General features: G+C 42.8%; 1 protein-coding gene across 1 annotated transcript in view; it reads left to right on the forward strand.

The window, feature by feature from the left end:
* Positions 1-18,989, forward strand: part of AOAH (acyloxyacyl hydrolase) — an 81,291-nt gene that overhangs the window by 28,365 nt on the left and 33,937 nt on the right. The window contains exons 7-12 of the mRNA XM_074898156.1: positions 7,369-7,439; positions 9,720-9,780; positions 10,286-10,356; positions 11,530-11,578; positions 12,013-12,061; positions 13,186-13,280. Coding sequence (XP_074754257.1) covers positions 7,369-7,439; positions 9,720-9,780; positions 10,286-10,356; positions 11,530-11,578; positions 12,013-12,061; positions 13,186-13,280 — 396 coding nt within the window. The remainder of the gene's footprint in view (positions 1-7,368; positions 7,440-9,719; positions 9,781-10,285; positions 10,357-11,529; positions 11,579-12,012; positions 12,062-13,185; positions 13,281-18,989) is intronic.

Consider the following 18,989-nt stretch of genomic DNA (forward strand, 5'->3'; position numbering starts at 1 on the left):
CACTTGAGAACTGGCTCATGAGCAGGCCACCCATAGTACAAATTTAAATCACCGTCCCAGACCCCTGTAACTGTCTTTTTAAATTATTTTTCTAAATTGAAGTTGTGAGATCTTCTTTTCCTATGGGAGGATGTGGCTGAATTTAGAAAGTGGTGTTCATCGGAGCTGTTACACATTTTGGACTGCACAAGCCTATCTGGGGCATCTCCTCACCTCCATGGCTGTGAGGAATCCTCGTGTCAGGAAAACCTGTGTAGTCCTTCTGCGCTGTGATACAGGATAAATTTCTTAAGGCCAGGGTAAACACTTAACAGCATGGCGCAGAAACAGTTCCTGCTTACAGCCGTGCCTCAGCATGTAGCTGGGCAGGACCCAGGGCTGTGGACCTGGCAGGCTGCAAAAATGTATTGGTTGAGGTTTAGCAGGGTCTTGAGGAAGGCTTGAGAGCAGGACCTTGGCAGTGCTTGGCCGTTCCTGGCCGTGGTAAGCGGCTCTCCGTTTGACCACAGCCCTGCTGCACCACACGTGGCACATCTGTCCTCCTGCTGCCAGGAGTGCTGGTCCCTGGCTGTCACTCACACTCTCAGATGGTGCCTCTGGCACAAAATTTCCTCTGCTCCTTTGAGGAACATGTTTGTTAAGGGATTTGGGGAATTATTGGGGTATCACCAGTAGTTGACTTCTTTGTAACCCGTGGCCTTAGGATGGCCAACCTATTCTCCTTTGATAAGGATACCTTTCCAAGGTCTTTTCATGCAATGGTTCTCCCACTCTTCCTTTCTATTCAGGTATAAATAAGTATTGTGGAGAAATCTCAAAATGCTTCTTCAGCACAAGTTTGCATGGACCCAACAGAAAACCAGTCTTGTCACAATCCGTGAGAACTTGCCCTCCAGGCAGATATTTCTGTAACAAAAAGCTAACCTTCCTAGATCCTAAGCAGGAGATCTGCCTTCCAAACTCTATTCCAGGCTTTGAACCTTCCTGCCAGCTGTGCCCCTGCTGGGATAAACCTCAGACAAGTATAACCCTTATCTGTGCAAGACCAAATATTTCCTCTGTACCCTTCCACAGCAAGTCAGACCAGTGTTGCACGGTCAGCCCTCTTTTAGCCATTTAATGGATGAGTTGTTCTTCAGCAGATGTCACTGGAGAAGTCTGTCCTCTGCAGCTCACGCAGTGCAGTCAGGATATGAATCTCAACCGATCTGGACTTTTCCTTAGGAAATAAATGATGCCCTGGAGCAAAATAAATGAATTCTTGCAACTGGAGTTTCACGGGGGTGATTGGATAATTGATTGTTAGTCCAATAAAAAGTAACTGATGATGAGTTTGTGGACTCATACATCACTTTTGTGCTGTGACTGATATATTAAAAAAAAGGGTAGGAAATGGGGAGAAAAATTGGAAGGACACTGTGAGGCTGATCTGTTTTTTTTTATTTATTTTGTTCTTACACTTCTAGGTGGGGCTGAGTACTGCAATAAGGAAAGCAAAAAGGATTATTAAGACTTCCAAGGATGTGGTAAGACATCAATGGCATTCGGGTGTTTTACACTGTACTTTCATTTTATCAGGAGTGAGTTCTCACTTATTTTGCCTAATTGCGAACCCACCTGATCATCATTGAATTGAATGCTGACTTACTCCTATCCAGTATAGGATCTGCTCTATCAGGTGACACTAAGAAGGAGAGGGACATAATAGAGAGAAAATATAAAAGTATGGGGAGAGTAGGAAAAAACTCATGAAAAATGCAGACTGCTTATAGAGTAGGGATAACTGTCTCTATCCATCCAAGACATAAATTTGTGTCTGAAATTCATGCAGCAGCTGAGGATATAATCTGTGAGTTCCATAGTGCAGCTCCACTTGCCTGTACTAGCCCAACTCACATTTGGTGGGGCAGCCAGCCTCAAAACAAATTAAAAGCAGACAGATTTTGTTTAGATTTCTTTACAAAAGCAGGAATTTCCCACTCAGCCTTGCCCTGTGCTTTTCCATCTAGAGGATCTTCATTCCTTCCTTCAAACTTCTTGCAGTGTTTATTATTGTTTCTCCTTGTTTAATGCTTCTTCCTTGTCCCTTATCATCCCTGCCTTGCCCTTGTAGCCGTATGTAAGAGGGAGCCTCATGAACTGAGCCACTGCCTGAGAGCACACTGACTGCGCTTTAGGGCTGTCTGAAGCTCAAGCAATGGCCTGAATGCAAATTCTGCATATTTTTCCCTTATTTGTGAGAGGCTGCCTTTGCCTCTTAAACTTGAAAACTGGGATTTGAAATCTTTCCGCCTCCACCAGTTTTCAGCTTTATAGATGATCTCTAAAGGGTAGCAGAGAAGGGGAGAGCAGCTTTTATTCTGCTGGGTTCACTTATATGAGTCAGCTCAGCCACAGAGTTTGCTTTCAGTTGTCTTCAGGCACTTAATGCAGAGCAAATGTTTTAGCCATTTGTGAAGAAATTACTGATATTGCTTCTTCCTGAATCCTTACCGTGATACTACTCACAAAAGTGAAAATTGAGGTGCCTAATTAGCCTTTGGGCAATTCCCAAATTGCCAAGCCAGGGAAATAAACAATGCGCTGGAGAGATGGGTCTCAGCTCCTGCAGGACAGCAACCAGCAGGATCTTACTCGTTTTCCTTCCTGTTCAGCACTGTGCTACTGATGGCCTGAGATTTCCGCTCAAATTACGTGACATTTCCAATCCCCTTTCCCGGGTCCAAGCCCCCATGTTACCACCAGCAGCAAGGTGCTCTGAGTCAAGGATGTCCTCGCTGTTAGCCAGAGCCCAGGCGCAGGTGCAGGGAGGAAGAGGGATCAGTGTGAAGGTGCTGCCCCTTGGGATACAGGGCTCCTTTGCTCCCTCACGTGTGCTTCTACCTTTGGCATATCGAGCTGTGTCCCTTGCATGGCCGGCTCCTCCTGGCCTTCGTGGACCATGCATGTCATGTCCTTTCAGGCTCTCCTAAGCAGGGTGGCATGGTTGGCATCAATCTTTGGCTGCAGTGGGGTCTCCTTCCAGCTTGCCTCTACTGTCCCATATCCTCAAAGCTGCTCAATGCCCCAATACCTCTCTCAATCTTCATCGCAATGCCCTTGGCCCCTTCCTGCTCCTAAGTGCCCATTTATGAGCGGGAGGAACAAGCAGACTGTGCCCCAGCTAGAAGCAGCAAGGCCATAGTTGGATTTCTTCAGTCAACGTGTTTCTAAACCTACATAACTGCACAATACAACATCAGCTCAAATTGAAACAAATATCATGTGGTTTGTTGGGCCTCTCCTGAAGTTATTTCTAGCATATTCCCTGTAATGACCCTTGCTCAAACTTATTTTAAAGCTAGAAAATTAAAAATAACAACATTTCTAGAGGCATCACTGTATCTCACGACTTCCCCTTCACCCAGATTGCAGTTAATTTAATTTCTAATCCAGAAAAACAAGAAAGTAAGAACCACAAAGGAAAATCTCCAGGAGAGAGCACAGGGTGTATCACTCTTCTGTAAGCCCCACATCCCAGAGTGACAGTGTGTAATGAAATAGTAAGAAAATCACCTGCACAATCTGAACACTGCCAAATCATGGTCTGTTCGCCTGCCCAGCTGAGATGCTCTCGCTGCTTGGGGAGAGGGTTGCCTGGCTGAATGTGTAGGACTCTGTCTGTGGTAGGATATCTCCGCATCCACAACGGGCGAGAGAGAAAAAAACATTCTCCTGGCCTCTTTTATGCTCTGGCTCATGCTAGACAAAAGTGTCAAATTATATCTGCTCATTCTTCCTGTATCTTCTATTTCGTTTGGTTTTGCCCCATTGCATGTTTGGGGAAAGCCTTCTGAACAGGTTTTTGCAAGTTAGCTGTCCCCATCTTTGCCTGGCATCTGTGTGTGACTGTGCATAAAAAAGAGGTGTGATTATGGCAGTTGGTAATGAGAATGGGAGGTCTGTCTGGCTCCCAGTGGTTCATATTTACTGGGCATTTCTTAGGTTCATTGTGGGTTTGGGAAAAAGAAAAGGTATTTTCCAGATGTAGAGATGCAATGAAAGTGGCTGCAACCCCAAAAAATCTAATAAATGTCTCTGTTCATTAAAAGTAGTGAGCTATCTGTGAGCAACTGGCTTAAACCAAACACCAACAAGCATTAGGGGCTCATTATTATTCTTTTTTGTAAAACCAATTAAAATAATTACAGAAATGTCATTAGGGAATGTTAACAGGCAATGAATAAAATATTGATGTTATCAATCACTGTGAGCACCTCTAGCACTAAGTTTTCTTATGGATGGAGAAGATACTAAGAGGCATCTTTGAGCAATAGCAGTGAAAAAATGATGAATAGAGTCATGGTTGTGGCATTTAATGAGAGCAAGCTCTGTGCGTGCAATGCTGTCATGACTACATCGTGCCTGTAACTCACAGCCCAGCAGCAGGAGAAGTAGGAAGCCATGGACGGAGCCAAAAGGGAATTGCAAGGCAGAGGAGGGTATGAAATAGTCTCCTGCCCACCCACTCATGTTACACACAAGCCAGTAACCTGTCTTCTCCCCAAAACACGTACTGCATTTGTAACCACAGCTCTGCTGGTAAGGGCCCTGTAGCGCCTGCTCCCCTGAGCTAGTGTGCCCTCTCACTTACACATGCAAAAGTTATCCTTTTTTTTATCCCTGTGCTCCTTGCTGCCTTTTGAGAGTAGCCCAAGACACCCTCAAAGATCAGACATGCTTCTCTCCGCACACCCCCAAGCAGAGCCGAAACATTACGTCCTGACCTCCCTGCCCCACGTGCTGTGGGGACACGTAGGCTGGGGAGTGAGAGACACTCCAGGACACTGCTGCAGCCAGTCCTCAAAGCCCAACTTGACATCACCCATACCACTTCCAGGGCACCATCGTGCCGGTAGTTCCCACCAAAGTTAGGCAGTCTCTGGGGCTGCAGGATAGTCTTCCTTTGAAACTAACAGAGATCCAGTCGGCAACAATTTTCAAATGACTAGCTGAGAAAAAGGCAGGAAAGATTTTATTCTACTTACAGTGAAGGGTAGACTTTAAATGCAGCCTGTGAGCAGAATGAAAGGAGGTTTTATTTATGTATTTATTTCTTGCAAGCCCTGTAGTTTGTCTCTGGCACAGTTTTGGCTCCAGATGCCATAATTTCAAAGGCTTTGCATGCTGTGACTTAGGCTGAAGTGAAAAGCCAACAGCTCAAATGAAGACACTGCAGATCTTAGCCTGATGGAAAGCTTTAAGATCCTCTAGTGCTTTTGTAAGCCGCAGTAGGATTAGTACTACGTGGAGGAGGTGGGGGAAGTGGTTTCTTTCCCCTTTCCAGGAAGGCGTACACAGGTTTGCAAAGCTCTTTGAGGAAAGCTGGCATCCTGCTTGCACACCTCTCATGCTCTCTGCCTACCTGGACATACATGCATAGGCACACAGAGAGGGCAGAGGGAGGTCTGCGTCCCTGCCATGCTGCAGGATGGAGCCCTGAGGCAGCCAGGCTGGCAGGGAGCTTAAATACAGAGGTGCGGAAAGAGTGCAGGGCAGCTGGCGCTGCAGCAGTGGGACCAGGTTGGTCTTTCAGCTCAAGGAAAGGCCCAGCTCCCTGGCTGCTTTTGGCCATTTCTATCCACTTTGTCTGTGGTTGTGTTCTGGTTTCTCCTTTGACTCCACCAACACTCCCTCCAGCTCATGGACCCCTTGAAGCCAGTGCGACTCCAGCCTTGTCATTTGAGTGTGTTGGACAGAACTGAAGAGAGTTAATTAGTGGGGCTTTTCTTCAAGTTTCTTGTCTCGTCTCCCTGGCTCCTTTGTTTCTCCTTTGATTGCTCTATTGCATCCTTCTGAATGTGTGCTGTTACAGCTCCACCTCCACTACAGGTCTCCCCACAAGGTACCACTCCTTTTCATCTTCACCTTGCTGCTTGCTCACTTCAGCCACAAATACAAATGTTGGCTGCCATCTTTGTACTAGGGGCTCTATCCCCTCTCCACTGCGCAGCCCTCCTATGCACATTGAGATCCTGACCGTGACATACTGCTGTGGCTGACCTCCTGCCCTGGGCAGCACGAGACCCTCATTTCCATCACCCCTTGTTACCTGTCCAAGCAAACACCTTCCTGCCTGCCCTGGAGCTGCAGGGCAATGCCCTATGCACCCCGGCACCCCTGCCTCGATGCCCTGCAGTGCTGCCTTGAAGTTCCCCTTTGTCACTCGGAGGTTTATACACTGGGGTTACTGCCCCTCACAGTGAGTAATGGCCTTTCATTGTCCTCTCCTGAGTCCAACCTTTATTTTCTGTTTTATGTTAGATTTGGGTTGTAATCTTATTAGGGCAAGGACCATCCTTTTTTTTTTTTTTTTTTTTTTTTTCCTCTATGTATATAAAGCGTGTAACACAAGGGAGTTGGTTCAAGGACAGAGCTTTTAAATGCTATGACCATATAAATAATTACCCTTCTTTGCATAAAGTTATGAATATGCCCATCTGCTCATCTGCTTCATATTTACATGCTGAATGCAGGCTTAGTGAATACAGTTAATCAGACTGTGCATCAAGTAGCCCTCTGTATTTATAGACCACTTGAATGCCCTCAGTGTTTAAAGACCACCTGAACTTACAGTGAAGCCACATGAGCAGGATGTTTGTTGGACTGATTGCTGATGCAGGACAGTATTTGCATAATTTGATCATTCATTAGGAAGGTCTCTCTCAGTTTCTGAAGCCTCCTGGCTACCTGGAACATCAACTGGATTGGCCCATGGCTATGGTCTAATGTTGAAAGAGTGTATCCTGCAGCAGCTGTCTTTTACAGCTTGCAACTCTGGCCAAGATAAAATCTAGTTATGAGATTTCCAGGTAAAAATCTCATTAAAAGGTCAAGGGCATTCTCTGCATGTGCTGGATCTTCTTTCTTCTCTCTTTGGTTTTATCCTTCAGCCTATCCACCCCTCCCTGTGTGTGCAGAAACAAGCTTTGTGGCCCACAATGTGTTGCTTTCACTAGTTTTGCACTAACTGTCAGCTACCATCGTGTGTCTCAAACAGGAGAAAAGTAATTTTTGAAAATAATGAAAAAATAACTTGGGTACATAAGAGAAGACAGTTTCACAGGAGCTTCTTCCTTCCTTTTTAATATTACTGCTCTTTGAAAACAAGAGTGGTTGTTCTGTAAAGTATTCAGTCAAAATAGGTTGACTGCTGTGTCAGGTCTAAATCCTCTGGCTTAGCATCCCTAATGACATCACTGGAGTTTTCAGATGCTTCTAGCAGAATATACATTATTTAGCTCTGGACTTTACTGACACTGAATATCTGAAGCCATACTGCCTCTGTGAACTGATGCATCCATCTTCTTTTATTTTCTTTTCCTCCAGAAAAGCTTCATGGGGTTCTCAAATGTATGTGCATTTCCTCTTCTGGCTAACCTGTGTGAGAAGATTAAATAGTATGTATAAAGTTTTTGGTCCTTAACGAGAAGCAGAATATATTTGGTTTTTTTTCAAAAATCATCCTCAGTTAACAAAGCTTCCTATACGTCTGTTAATTTCCTTCATAAAACCACTGTCCGGGTAACATAGAGGAAGGTTGAACAAAGTTCAGGTAAGTAAGATACCTCAGAGGGATCCCTGTGCTTTTCCAGTACTTAAAATATTTGCATAATTTTAGCAGGTCCTGGAGGTCAAATATACAACACCTCCAGAAGACATGACACCTCCAAGAGGGAACCAATTTTCTCCTGAGATTTCCTGAGCCCAAGAAACTTCTCCATTTCGTTTGCTGGCACAGTTGTGGTGCCCATGGCCCAGTGCAGAAAGGCCACCAGCACCTGTATAACTCTGTGAAGAACATGAATTAAATGGCAGTTTCCAAGTGTAGGAGAATCTCAAGGTATTTAAGAAAACCCAGGTGGATGGTGGAAAGGAAAAACAACTTACAGCAGTGCTGACTTTGAGTCCATTTCTGAGAAAGGCCAAGGACTTCAGCTGAGCTGTTACTCGTAAAGCATATTTGTCAACGTACTCCAGTGCGTTGGAGGAGTCAAGCAAATCTAAGAATAAACCAGTATTATAAGCAGTATATTTTGAATTATTTGATTGCCAAGACTAACTTGCTCACCTATTTCTGCTCATTTAATTGACCCTGCAAATATCAGGAGTTTATTGATTAACATGAAACATCTCGTAAGTGCCTTTGAAATAACCTGGGTTTGAGCTCCGTGAGTTCAGGCAGTGGAAGCAGGAATCAAATTGTGTATCATGTGTTGGATTGAATGTGTTCAGTTCTTCTGATCTCTGTGTCATGCACTCTCTCACTCTCTTTAGTTTTTTCTTTCTTCTTTCTATAGCTACAAAAAGCATGTTTGGCAGTTGGACTTTTTTAGCTGGTCTGGATCTCTGCCAGTTCCTTGCAACCTTACTGCAGAGAAGAAGTAGCCCAAAGCAGCATGTGGAAATTATTAATTACAGACAGAATAAGGGTTACAAGCCCCACCAGGAGTGCATGTCACCTGTCTCCTCTGTATTTTTTCTTATCCTGATGCTCATGCAGTCTGAAGAATCCACCCTCATTGCACCTATTTGACTCTGAGCCAAGTTCAGCATCTCTTAGGAGTTCAAGAGGTTGCAAAATCTCAGAAAGACAACTTTTCAAGGAAAGACTGACTAGGATATCATTCAAAGAGTGCTGCCTACTGAGCCAAATGTGAAAGGCTGCTCAATGTAGGTGCGCTGTGTCCCATAGTTAAAGAGGGGTGCCATGCTTGGGCAGCACCATGTAAAAACTAGCACGTGTCCAAGCTAAAAAGGAAGGGGCACAGAGCTGACACCATCATTTTAACACCTGCTTCAGGTACTGCTAAAACCTATAGGGTTGCTGGAAACAGAAGTTACAGTGGAAAAAAAAGATGTAATTTTCAAATGTTAATGTAATTAAGCATTATGGGGGACCATGAGAGCTCAGGTCTTCATTGCTCCACTCAGGGTGAAATACTTTTCTCAAATGTGTTTGTGCACGGCCAGAAGGTTGAGGGACTAGATACAGAATTTTAAGATGAGACTCTGATCCTTAGTTAAAGCATAAGGCTACCTGTGAATTCAGCACGTATGGCCCTTCTTCATATTAAATCCTCTTTTACCCCATAAAATAAGCAGTGTGTGTGTGTGTGCAGCTGCAGCCTGGTATGCAAACTGTGAGTCTTCTAGGCTGAATACAACAGCAGAGAGACAGTGTAAAGGCTTGAGGGATGAATATGAGAAAGGGTATTTGCCATTTGTTTTTAACAAAAGAGTGAGGTTAGTCTCCAACATCATGAGGCCCCATTCTGCAGCTCTCTCCCAAGTACAAGGACTTCCATTAGTATTTCATATCTGGCAGATTTGCAGAATCTGAGTGTAGTATTTATTTCCAAAAATTTAAGTTGCTTTTAATACCACAGATTTCATGTCCTAGTTTGTTTTAGGGACTGAAGGTTCGACATTGCAGCCGTACAGGAATCCATCAACCTCACCTCCAGAGCTCAGTCAGCAGATATTGAAAGAAATCAGAATTTTCTCCTTCGGACATAATCACTTTGCTGAAGTACAAGCACGGAGCTAAAACTGAATATGGAGCCATGAATGACATGCCAGCTATTATCTATTCTATACACTTTACCGTGTTTTTTTCTTTCTGAGTAGATTCCCTTCCATATGTTAACACTGCGTTTGTTGTTTTTGTTTTTTTACAGTGTTATAAGAAATAAACTGCCTTTTGAAGATTTTGATGGAGATAAATTTAGTACTTTCCCGGTAAGCAAAGCCTTTCCTTTGGTACAGTAATCCCTTGATGATAAGAATGTCTATGGAATTCCTCCTACTTTCTACAAAGCCTTATTCATTCATGTGAAAATAGATATAGGAATGAAGTGAATGGTGGGGCTTTTTTGTCATGAAAAGTAGGGTTTTTTTCTGGATGAAAAATCAATCATTCATTTATGCCACCTGGGGACATGCACATATAAAGCTGTGCTTCTTGCAGAAGAAAATCACTCTGCTGACGAGTGGTCTGTTTACCAAATTAATAAGAGGTGAAGTAAAGTCATTAAAAAAAAATTAAATTGCCAGCTTGTCTTATTTCTGTGCCAAAGTGTGCAAGATGTCATTTATTAAAGCTTAGCAAAGGGACTCTGGAATACAACCCATTTACTGGGTTTTATTCCAGCACCTCTAGTTAGATTCTCATTTCAGATATTTTAAATTAAAAGTGCAAGAGTAACAATGACCATCCTATCTGTGTGTTTCTCCCGGCTTTTAGACATTGAGGGGCTATCACTGGCGAGGCAGAGACTGCAATGACAAAAACACCACCGTGTACCCTGGCAGACGGTAAAGCTTTTAATTATTTTAAAGGCTTCCTAATAATTGTGGCTTCTTGAAGAATGAGCTCCATATTTGGTTTTGGCCATACTCTGAGAGCACATCACTGATCGTTGCTTGATTTCACTGCAATGGAGACAAGAGGGAATGATTGAGACCAGGGGCGGGGTGCATTAGCAGGGGTGGTGCAAAGGTTTCTTTCATTTCTCTGAAGCACCTGCAGCCAAAATTGGTCAGACAGACAAAAGGTGGGGAGGGAAACCAAGTTTCTGAGGCTTGCAGGCCTTATGCCACTTCAGCTAACACTTTAGGGAGCAGCAGGGCAGGAGGGCAAAACAATGGTGCTTGTGGCTGACTGCTGACCTCCAGCATCCAATCCTCCTGTTGTGTTGGTGGAAACGCGGAGCTAAATGTGTGCCTTTCTAAGTTAGTATCTTCTAGGTGAATACGTCCCAGCTGCCTGAGCATGGACTGCCATGCACACCTGAAATGGAGAGCACAGCCAGTCGCAACAGCATGGCCTTGGTCCCTCACTCTTGCTATTTTACCCTGCACTCAAAATATTCTTTCAAATATAAAGGTCTCCTCTACCAAGGCTTTGTTAAGAAGTTGTTAACCAGGAGTGTTTTTAAAGCCTAGACTTTAAACAACTTGTGACTCGATAGGCTGAATTTAAGGGTGTGGGCTTGGAAGAACTATGTGCCCTCAGCCTGGGCAGCACACCTGCATTAGCAGAAATGGACTTAGAGATTCCCATGTGTAGGGCCAGACTGAATAGACTGAGTCTCCCTGTAAAAGAGGCCTGAGCAAATCTTCATCACCACACACTGAATTTGTAGTGAGGAGCTTGGTGGATTTCAGTCAACACTTAAAAGCAAGGAAAAGAGCAGGGAAAAAGGGTCTGTCTGCTGCAAAAATCATCCCCATTCACTTCACCTAAGTGAATGTGCAGACTAAAAGTTTAATTTAGCAACTTCCAGTATTAACTTTAAATTAATATTGCATTTTGCTAGGAAAAAGCACCTCTCCTAGATTCAAAGGGGGAAAAAACCCCACCCTGCTGTGCAGAAAGGAATTTCTAATTATTTTATATTCTTAGTGAAAAATGGCACCAAGGATCTGATTTCCTCAAAAGCTCCTTTTACTTTATTTTCTGTATATCCTTTTGTAACTCTGTTTTAGTCCTGACAACTGGGATGTGAAAAGTGATTCTAACTGCAATGGCATATGGGTAAGTAAATGAAATTGCACCTTATACTTCCTTCCTGATTGCTGCTTTTCTTTTTCCTCCCTTTGAATTTGTCTGCAAATGTTTCTTTTTTATTTATTCTGGTTTATAAACTGGTTTGGATTACTCCTAATTATTTACTGCCTTTGATATTCCAAGTAATAAAACTGTATTTGTTAAAAACTAAGGTAACATAGACGAAGCAGTGATGAGAGAAGTTTGTTTATTGATGCTTATGATTATTTAAATTATAGCTATTATAATTAATTTTAATGTACATATACTTATTAAAATAATGTAATGGAAAGCATAATTATTATGATGCAGTGCTTCCTCTAGGCAAATATTCGAGAACTAAATTCTCAGCCTCTGTTTTGCACTGCCATTTTTCAAGTGCTAGATAGATAGTATTATCTTCCCCTTGTCTCCTCCAACAGGGTGTGGATCCAAAAGATGGACTTCCCTATGAGGAGAAATTCTGCAAAGGTAAATATTTACAGTTCATACAAAAAATATTGTGCCTTTTGTATTCATTTTGCAAATATTTTAATATTTTCACTGTCATTGCCAATGTAGGGGAAAGACAAGCTTTACAGCTTCATGAGAAAGGCAAAATAATATCTTTTTTTTTTTATCTTGAGGATGGGCAAAGATGAAATGTGAAAAGCACAGGCTGCTGGTAATTTCCTGTTAAAAGCCAGCTCAGTTATTAAGTTGAAATGCATAAATCAGGGACAGCAGCAAATGGAGATGTCACCTCTGCATCCTCTGTGGTGCCTGAAGCCTAAACCAGAGGGATGGCCTTGGGGTTCAGAACAGCGGTTTAACATCTGCGTTTGTCCAGTTTGACCCATTGCTGTAAATACCAGCAATTGGGCTGATATTTTTCTGAAGAGGCCTTAAAGAGGTGAAGTGATGACATCAGCTGATCTCCCTGACAGCGGCGTGGATGTGTGTGTATACACATATGCACAAGTAACACCCTTACTAAACAGCCGTGACTACAGTTGCTGCTCACCTTGCCTTACATTTAATCAGCATCCTGCAGATGAACCATTGCCTGGCAAGACTTTTCAACATTTTTAGATGAAAGGCAATCTACAAATGCTAAGTAACATTAATTATAAACCAGCCAGATTGTTCTAGCAGAAATACTCATATGAGTAGCACATCCACCACCCAGTTCTTTTATAAGGAACTTTGAGCAATTTCCTGAGTAATCCGATTTCCCTAAATGTTTAAGTACTTTTTAACACATATTCTATGGGTAGTAAAAATAAATGTTGGCTGCACAGCAGAGCCTCTGCTGAAATAACACATCCATCCCTGAATACAACCAGGATTTTTTCTGAATAGCAAGACCTCTCCCTGTTTTTCATGCCCAGTCCCCAGTTGTTTCTCTAGAGTTGTTGGCACATGCCTGTTTTTTGCTGCAGATGGAGCAAAAATCCCATTGCAGGGTCTAAACATTTCAACTACACGAAGGGTAGTGTAGCCAGTTGCCCATGACTCCATCAGCTGCCATTGCTGTTGCTCTTTAAGCGTTGCTCTTCATGCTCTGTTTCAGTTTGCTCTTTCTGCTCTTGTGATTAATAAAATGTGTTAATTAGGTGCAGACTCCAAAGGGGTTGTGTTGTTGGGAGACTCAGCCGGCGCTCACTTCCACATCCCTCCTGAGTGGATGACAGTCACGCAGATGTCAGCGGTGAGCAATCGTGTTTGGGTTGCTGAAACAACTCCACCGCTGGTTGCTGTTTGCTTTCTCCCGTGCTGCAGGTTGCCAAAAGGAAACAAGTGCAAAATGCCTCATTGCACTGGAATTTATAGTTATGGTCTCACGTATGTCAGTCCCCTCCTGCAGCTGCTCTTCTGAAGTGCTACCACTGCTCCTTTTACATCTGTGCAATCGCGTCAGGGAAGAGTTTGGCTTCAGTGGCCCAGTGCTGGGCCAGAGACTCAAACCAGGACATCTGGCTTTCCATGCACGTGCCTGAAGCTCTAGGAGACCCATGCTGTCTGTGGGAACAGTCCTGCTGCTAACGGGCTTGTTGATATGTCTCCTTGCTCTGCAAGTGTTGCAGAAGTGACCCTGCTGACAGTCCAGAAAATTCTTTTTTAGGCACCTGGCTTTGAAATGATGTGTTCTGGATTGTTTTCCCTCATCTGTGGCATATGTGAAATAGGTCTCGTGACTCCAGTGTTCAGGCTCTGAGGCTTGCTGAACAAATACATCTGCAGGTGTTTGAGGGTCATCCAAGGGTTTCTAATGGATGTCCTAAAGGGAGGAGTTTCTACAGCGACTGTAAAATATTGCTCCCACACTGATGTCTATCTTTGGGCAATATCCCAACATTTCCCATTTTCAAACAACAAAATGCGCCTGACTGTGAATTATGCTGAGCCTCAGCTGTTGCAGTTCACTGGCATGGAATGAAATAATTGAGAGGAAAAGATCATTCCAGCAAGCTGTAATTGGAGGGTGGAGATAAACACGCAGGTATGCTCCTGTCCTTCACTGTTGTTTCCTATCCTGAGCCAGCATCACTCCCTAGCCAGGGACGACTGTGCATTATCCTCTGCACAAGGGTCTGTTGCAGAGGGGTGAGCAGATAGATCATCATTGCCCACCTTCCCTGATGAAAACCTGCTACTCCTTCACTGGGCTCTGTAGAAGAAGGACATGGACATTTTCTGGAGAACAATACTTATTCCAAAATGTCAGTATTTACGGTGCTGTTGGAGGTCTAAGAGTTTTGTATATCTTCCTAGTTTTGCTCCCAGAGCTGACTTGATTTAAATGTTGTAGATTAGCAGTTGTTTTTCTTTGTTAGACATTTATGAGCAACGATTAGGCGAGTGACACTGATGACAGAGCTGATGATGAGCATAATAAATTAGCAGTAATGATAATTGAGATTATCTTGTCTATTAAGGGTGGTAATAATACTGATGGTGATGATGATTCTGGCAGTAACGTTGGTAGCAGAGCCGTATAGGCAAGAATAGTTTTAGACTATGTCAGCATTTTATTATCACTCTAATGAAAGTTTAGAAAACATTTCTCTTGCTTGAAGCTTGCTGGTCGACTAGCTGGATGGGTTGAAGTCTAGCAATGGCATGCAAAGACAGAAACTTCAAGGTCAGGAGCCGAAGTGCAGATTATAAAGTGAGATTTGATGCCGCCTTGTTACTGTCTGATGGGTACAGAGCAACTTGCATGGGAAGGGAACTGGTGCTCTCTGTGTAAGGCCCCACAAATAAATGCTTTCACTGCTCAAGTCCATCCGACCAGCATGTGGGGAAGATCACGGACTGGCTGGAGAAGGAGAAGTGGGCTGCTTTGCTTTGCAGAAAGGGTGACTCCAGGTTATAGCCACTGCTCTGCACTGGGGCAAGGAGGGCAAAGAGAGATGTGTTCACTCTCTGGCCTTTTGTAGTCACTGCACTCACAGCATATGAAATAAAAGGAGTTAAGACATCACTGGAACTGGCGAAGATAAATACAATATATGGATAAGTAAAAAAGAAGCCTGGATTTCACACGCAGACCCAGAGCCACTGCAAGCCAGTCCTGGGAGAGATGTCTCTCATGCACCAGTACAAGGCACCATGGCTAGTGTCTGTTCTGAGCCCAGTAAGAAAGGGATGCACTAAAGTATTGCTTAAAATGGCACTTATGGGAGCTAGCAGAAGAAGGTAGAAGAGGATTGTATAGATAACCTTATGTCCCTTCAGATGCTGGGTACCCTGAGCTGGGCAATGTCAGACAGACCTCTGAGAGGGGTATGGCACAGTATGTTGGTAATGTAGAGGAACTTGAAAAAGTCAGTTATAGCTACCCAGGACAGAGCAGAGCTGCAGTAATTACCTCACAGGACATGCAGCCCTCCTACAATTAGCTGAGCTCTACAGTAGTGCACTGCACAGCTGCCTAGGTGCCTAGGGTACATAAGATTTGGGATAGAAAAGAACAGGTTCTTTTTGAGGACTATTTGCAAGCTTTCCTACTGACCTGGCAAAAATACAGCAGTTAAATGTTAATGCAGAGATACAGAGAGTTCAGTTATATTAAAAAAACTAGTATTTGTATTTAAACTCTAACCATAGTAAAAAGCCCTTTAATTTGCAGCTCCCCTTAAGTAAGAAAGTTGTCACCTGAGGACAAAAGTGATAGCCAAAAAAATCTCCGAGCTAATTCAGACTTTGTCACTGCCTCTTCCTCTTAGTTGTCCTCTGTGTCTTGCTTTCTGTGTGTAGAATGGCAATACCAGCAATTTAGCTGCCTCGGGGTTGTGAAGGTGCAATACTGTTGTCCCTTGATGTGTAGTATTAAACACCACTGGTAAATATCTTTCATCTGTAGCTTTAATTAACAAATTAACTGGCTTCAGTCATTTTTCAGTGCAAGGCCTTCCTCGAGGAGAATTTCTAGGCACATACAGAGAAGGTTTTGTGACCACAGAGACCGTGGAGAGTCTATGTCCTAATCTCACAGAAAGCATCCTTAATCTGGGACCACAGCAAGAATTTCAAGTTAGGGCTCTGAGAGAGGAGGATAAGGCATTAGCCTTGTGTACCTGCTGTTCCCCCATGCTGTCAAACTCAAGACACTTCATTTTGGCTCTGCCAAAATTTCTTTGATAAAACATAGAAAAATTAGTCTATCAAATGGTTTTCTCTACAGTTAACACTAAAGTCAGTTCAAAGCTTTAATTTTAATTTCAGTAGAATCTCAACCCTCTACACGGAAGTCCAACTAAGAATTTCTGCCCCACCCTGCCCAGGATTTTTATCATGCGTACAAGGAAAATGTCATGTGTCTGTTAATTCAGATTTATTAAGCGTATTGTTTGATTACATTAATGTTTTTCTATATTTTATATGCTCTATATATTTAATATATTTCTTATTTATCTAACCTTATACATGTTCACGTATACAAGTGTCTACATATACAAATGTAAAATTTACACTTGGTAACAATGCTGTGGGCCCTTCTGTTAAACAGCACCACATCAGTGGCAGCTGTTAATTCCTGTTTTAAAGCTAATTACATGGGGAAATAATTTTTCAGGAGAGATGCTGAGAATGTGATTAAGAGGCTTTGCTGAATGGTTGCTTTCCCTGATTATGCTGCAAATAGTCTACCATGCAAAGGAGCGGTAAGAATGAGTGAGGGAAAGACAGAGAATGTGAATGAGTAATTTCCTTACTGAAGCAGGCTTGGGCTGTTGTTTGGGTAACTGGACGATCAGCATGAGGGTGACCAGAAGGGTATTTGGGCTGAAGATCTTTGCAATTCAGATCCCTGCTCCCCTGTCTTAAGACCAGGTTTGGGAAGCTGTTATATACTGAATTTTGGATTTCTCAGTCTAGCTGGGAACTTACTGCCCTCTTAGTATTGCCCTTTCACAGGGGTGATATCTTCCCATGTAATCCAGTGCAGGGGCACATGCCCCTGTCATACATTCCATGTCAAGGAATGCATCAAGTTGCATCATTCACTTGTCTCTTATCAGGTCCCTATAGTGCCTTCCTAGTCTTCCTGTTTTCTTAAACCTGAGTGACCAAATGCAGAGCCCAGGATCATGTTCATGCATTTGTCAAGGAGGCTGTTCAGGGGGGTGGAACTTGCAAGCACCCGAGTGCCAGCCTGCCCTCACTGATGCAGCTGCAGGCACTCTCAGCCCATTTTGTCTGATGTTGAGTTTAAGACGTGCACTATGTTAAAGTGGAGACTCATGTTTTCCAGTACTATTTCCAAAGCTTTTGCCTAAGAGCCAGTCACAAATGCAGTTATCATCCCTCTTAGAGTATGTTCTTCCTGCAAAGAGAGTATGGAGGCACTACTTTGTGTGGAAAATGTCCGTCACAAGGTGGACACATCTTTGAAAATTATAGCTCAGGCATGTTATTTCTCCAGTTGAAAACAAAACAACTAGAATACCACCCCGCCCTATGTAGCACTAAGGGAAGTTGCAAGTACCTTGATTTTGAAGTTTTTGACTAACCTGGTACTGCTAAGTCTCAAAATCTACCCTACAGGGACCTAGCTGATGTGCAGCAAATGCAGAAAAATTTATGTTGGGACTATCACTGAGGATACCTGCCTGCCTGTGCCTGAAGAGGCAGCTGAGCATGTGGCTTTGTCTTTAATCTGCCATCACTCCAGTAAATCCCCAAACACCCAGAGTGCAATTACAGGAAGAGAATTATACAGCTGTAAGAAGGGGATGAGGCAACTTTATTTTGGCTTTCTACTTGTCAATAGGTTTTGGATTTGCCAGACTTTTCTACTTTTAAAAGGTTCAGCAAGAATTCAGCTGAATGTTCATTCCTTTGACCTGAAAATTCAGACACTAAAAATGAAGCGTAATGCAGTAGACGTGCACTTGATGAGGTTTAGCATAGCAGAAGAAATACTGGGGTTTTTGTGAGGTGGATGGTTTTTGTGGAATGCTAATGTTGAAAACACTGGTGTGTCTAGCGATGGATATTGTGCTCCTGCTGCTCTGTCCATCTGCTTACAATTGACTTCCAAATAGCTACTAAATGCAGCATTTTTCTGTTTTATGTCTGGGATAGAAGCTTCTTTTTAAATCTCATTTTAAAGACAATTTTATCTGGAGATAAAAGCACTGTATTTATAAATGTGCTGGAAATTATACCCTTTCTAGGATGATGCATTTTAAAACTCTTGGATCCCTATTTCATGCTGAATAAAGAGAAAAATAAATCCCACATCTATCTGTAATCCAGTAAATATCTATTTGCCAGAAAAACTCATGGGGTTCTCAGGTTGCATTAAAGTAACTGTTTCATAGTATATATTTCCTATTAAAAGAATTCATCATTTCTTTAAATGTGGGTTCAGCATGTCCCAACCATTATGCCACTGACTTCTTTTTTTGCACCACTAGAAAAAAACAGGGTTTGATCTGTGAAAATCTTATTAAAATTGTTCTCTATCTTCCATCTAAATCCAGTGAATTGCAAGGAAGTTTCTGCCAGATAGTACTGTGGTGACTAAGATTTTGGGGGGTATAAGGTAATAATTTTGCTAATTTCAAACTTATGTCACTTGCAGCTTTACAGAACAGAAATGTCATACATGCTTTTTTAAAAAATAGGTTGTGCTTTTCCCAAGAGCTTTAAGGCTTGCTTATTTGTATACTTGGAATAAGAAAGTCATCTGTGCTACTTAATGCTATCACAAGGATTTGAACATCATCAGTCAGTATAAAAGCAAATATTCAATTCCCTTTCAAATTAAGGGGTACATTAGGGCTTTCAGGATTTCTGCAACTGTCATTTCTAAAGGCTCATATGAGTGTTAGGTTTCCAATACCCTTTTGTGTCCTGATTTTGAAAATCTACTGCCATAGCAACACTGAACCCTCTTCCATTTAAGATA

Source organism: Athene noctua, chromosome 2 (genome assembly GCF_965140245.1).
Source record: "Athene noctua chromosome 2, bAthNoc1.hap1.1, whole genome shotgun sequence".
NCBI classification, from domain to species: Eukaryota; Metazoa; Chordata; class Aves; order Strigiformes; family Strigidae; genus Athene; species Athene noctua.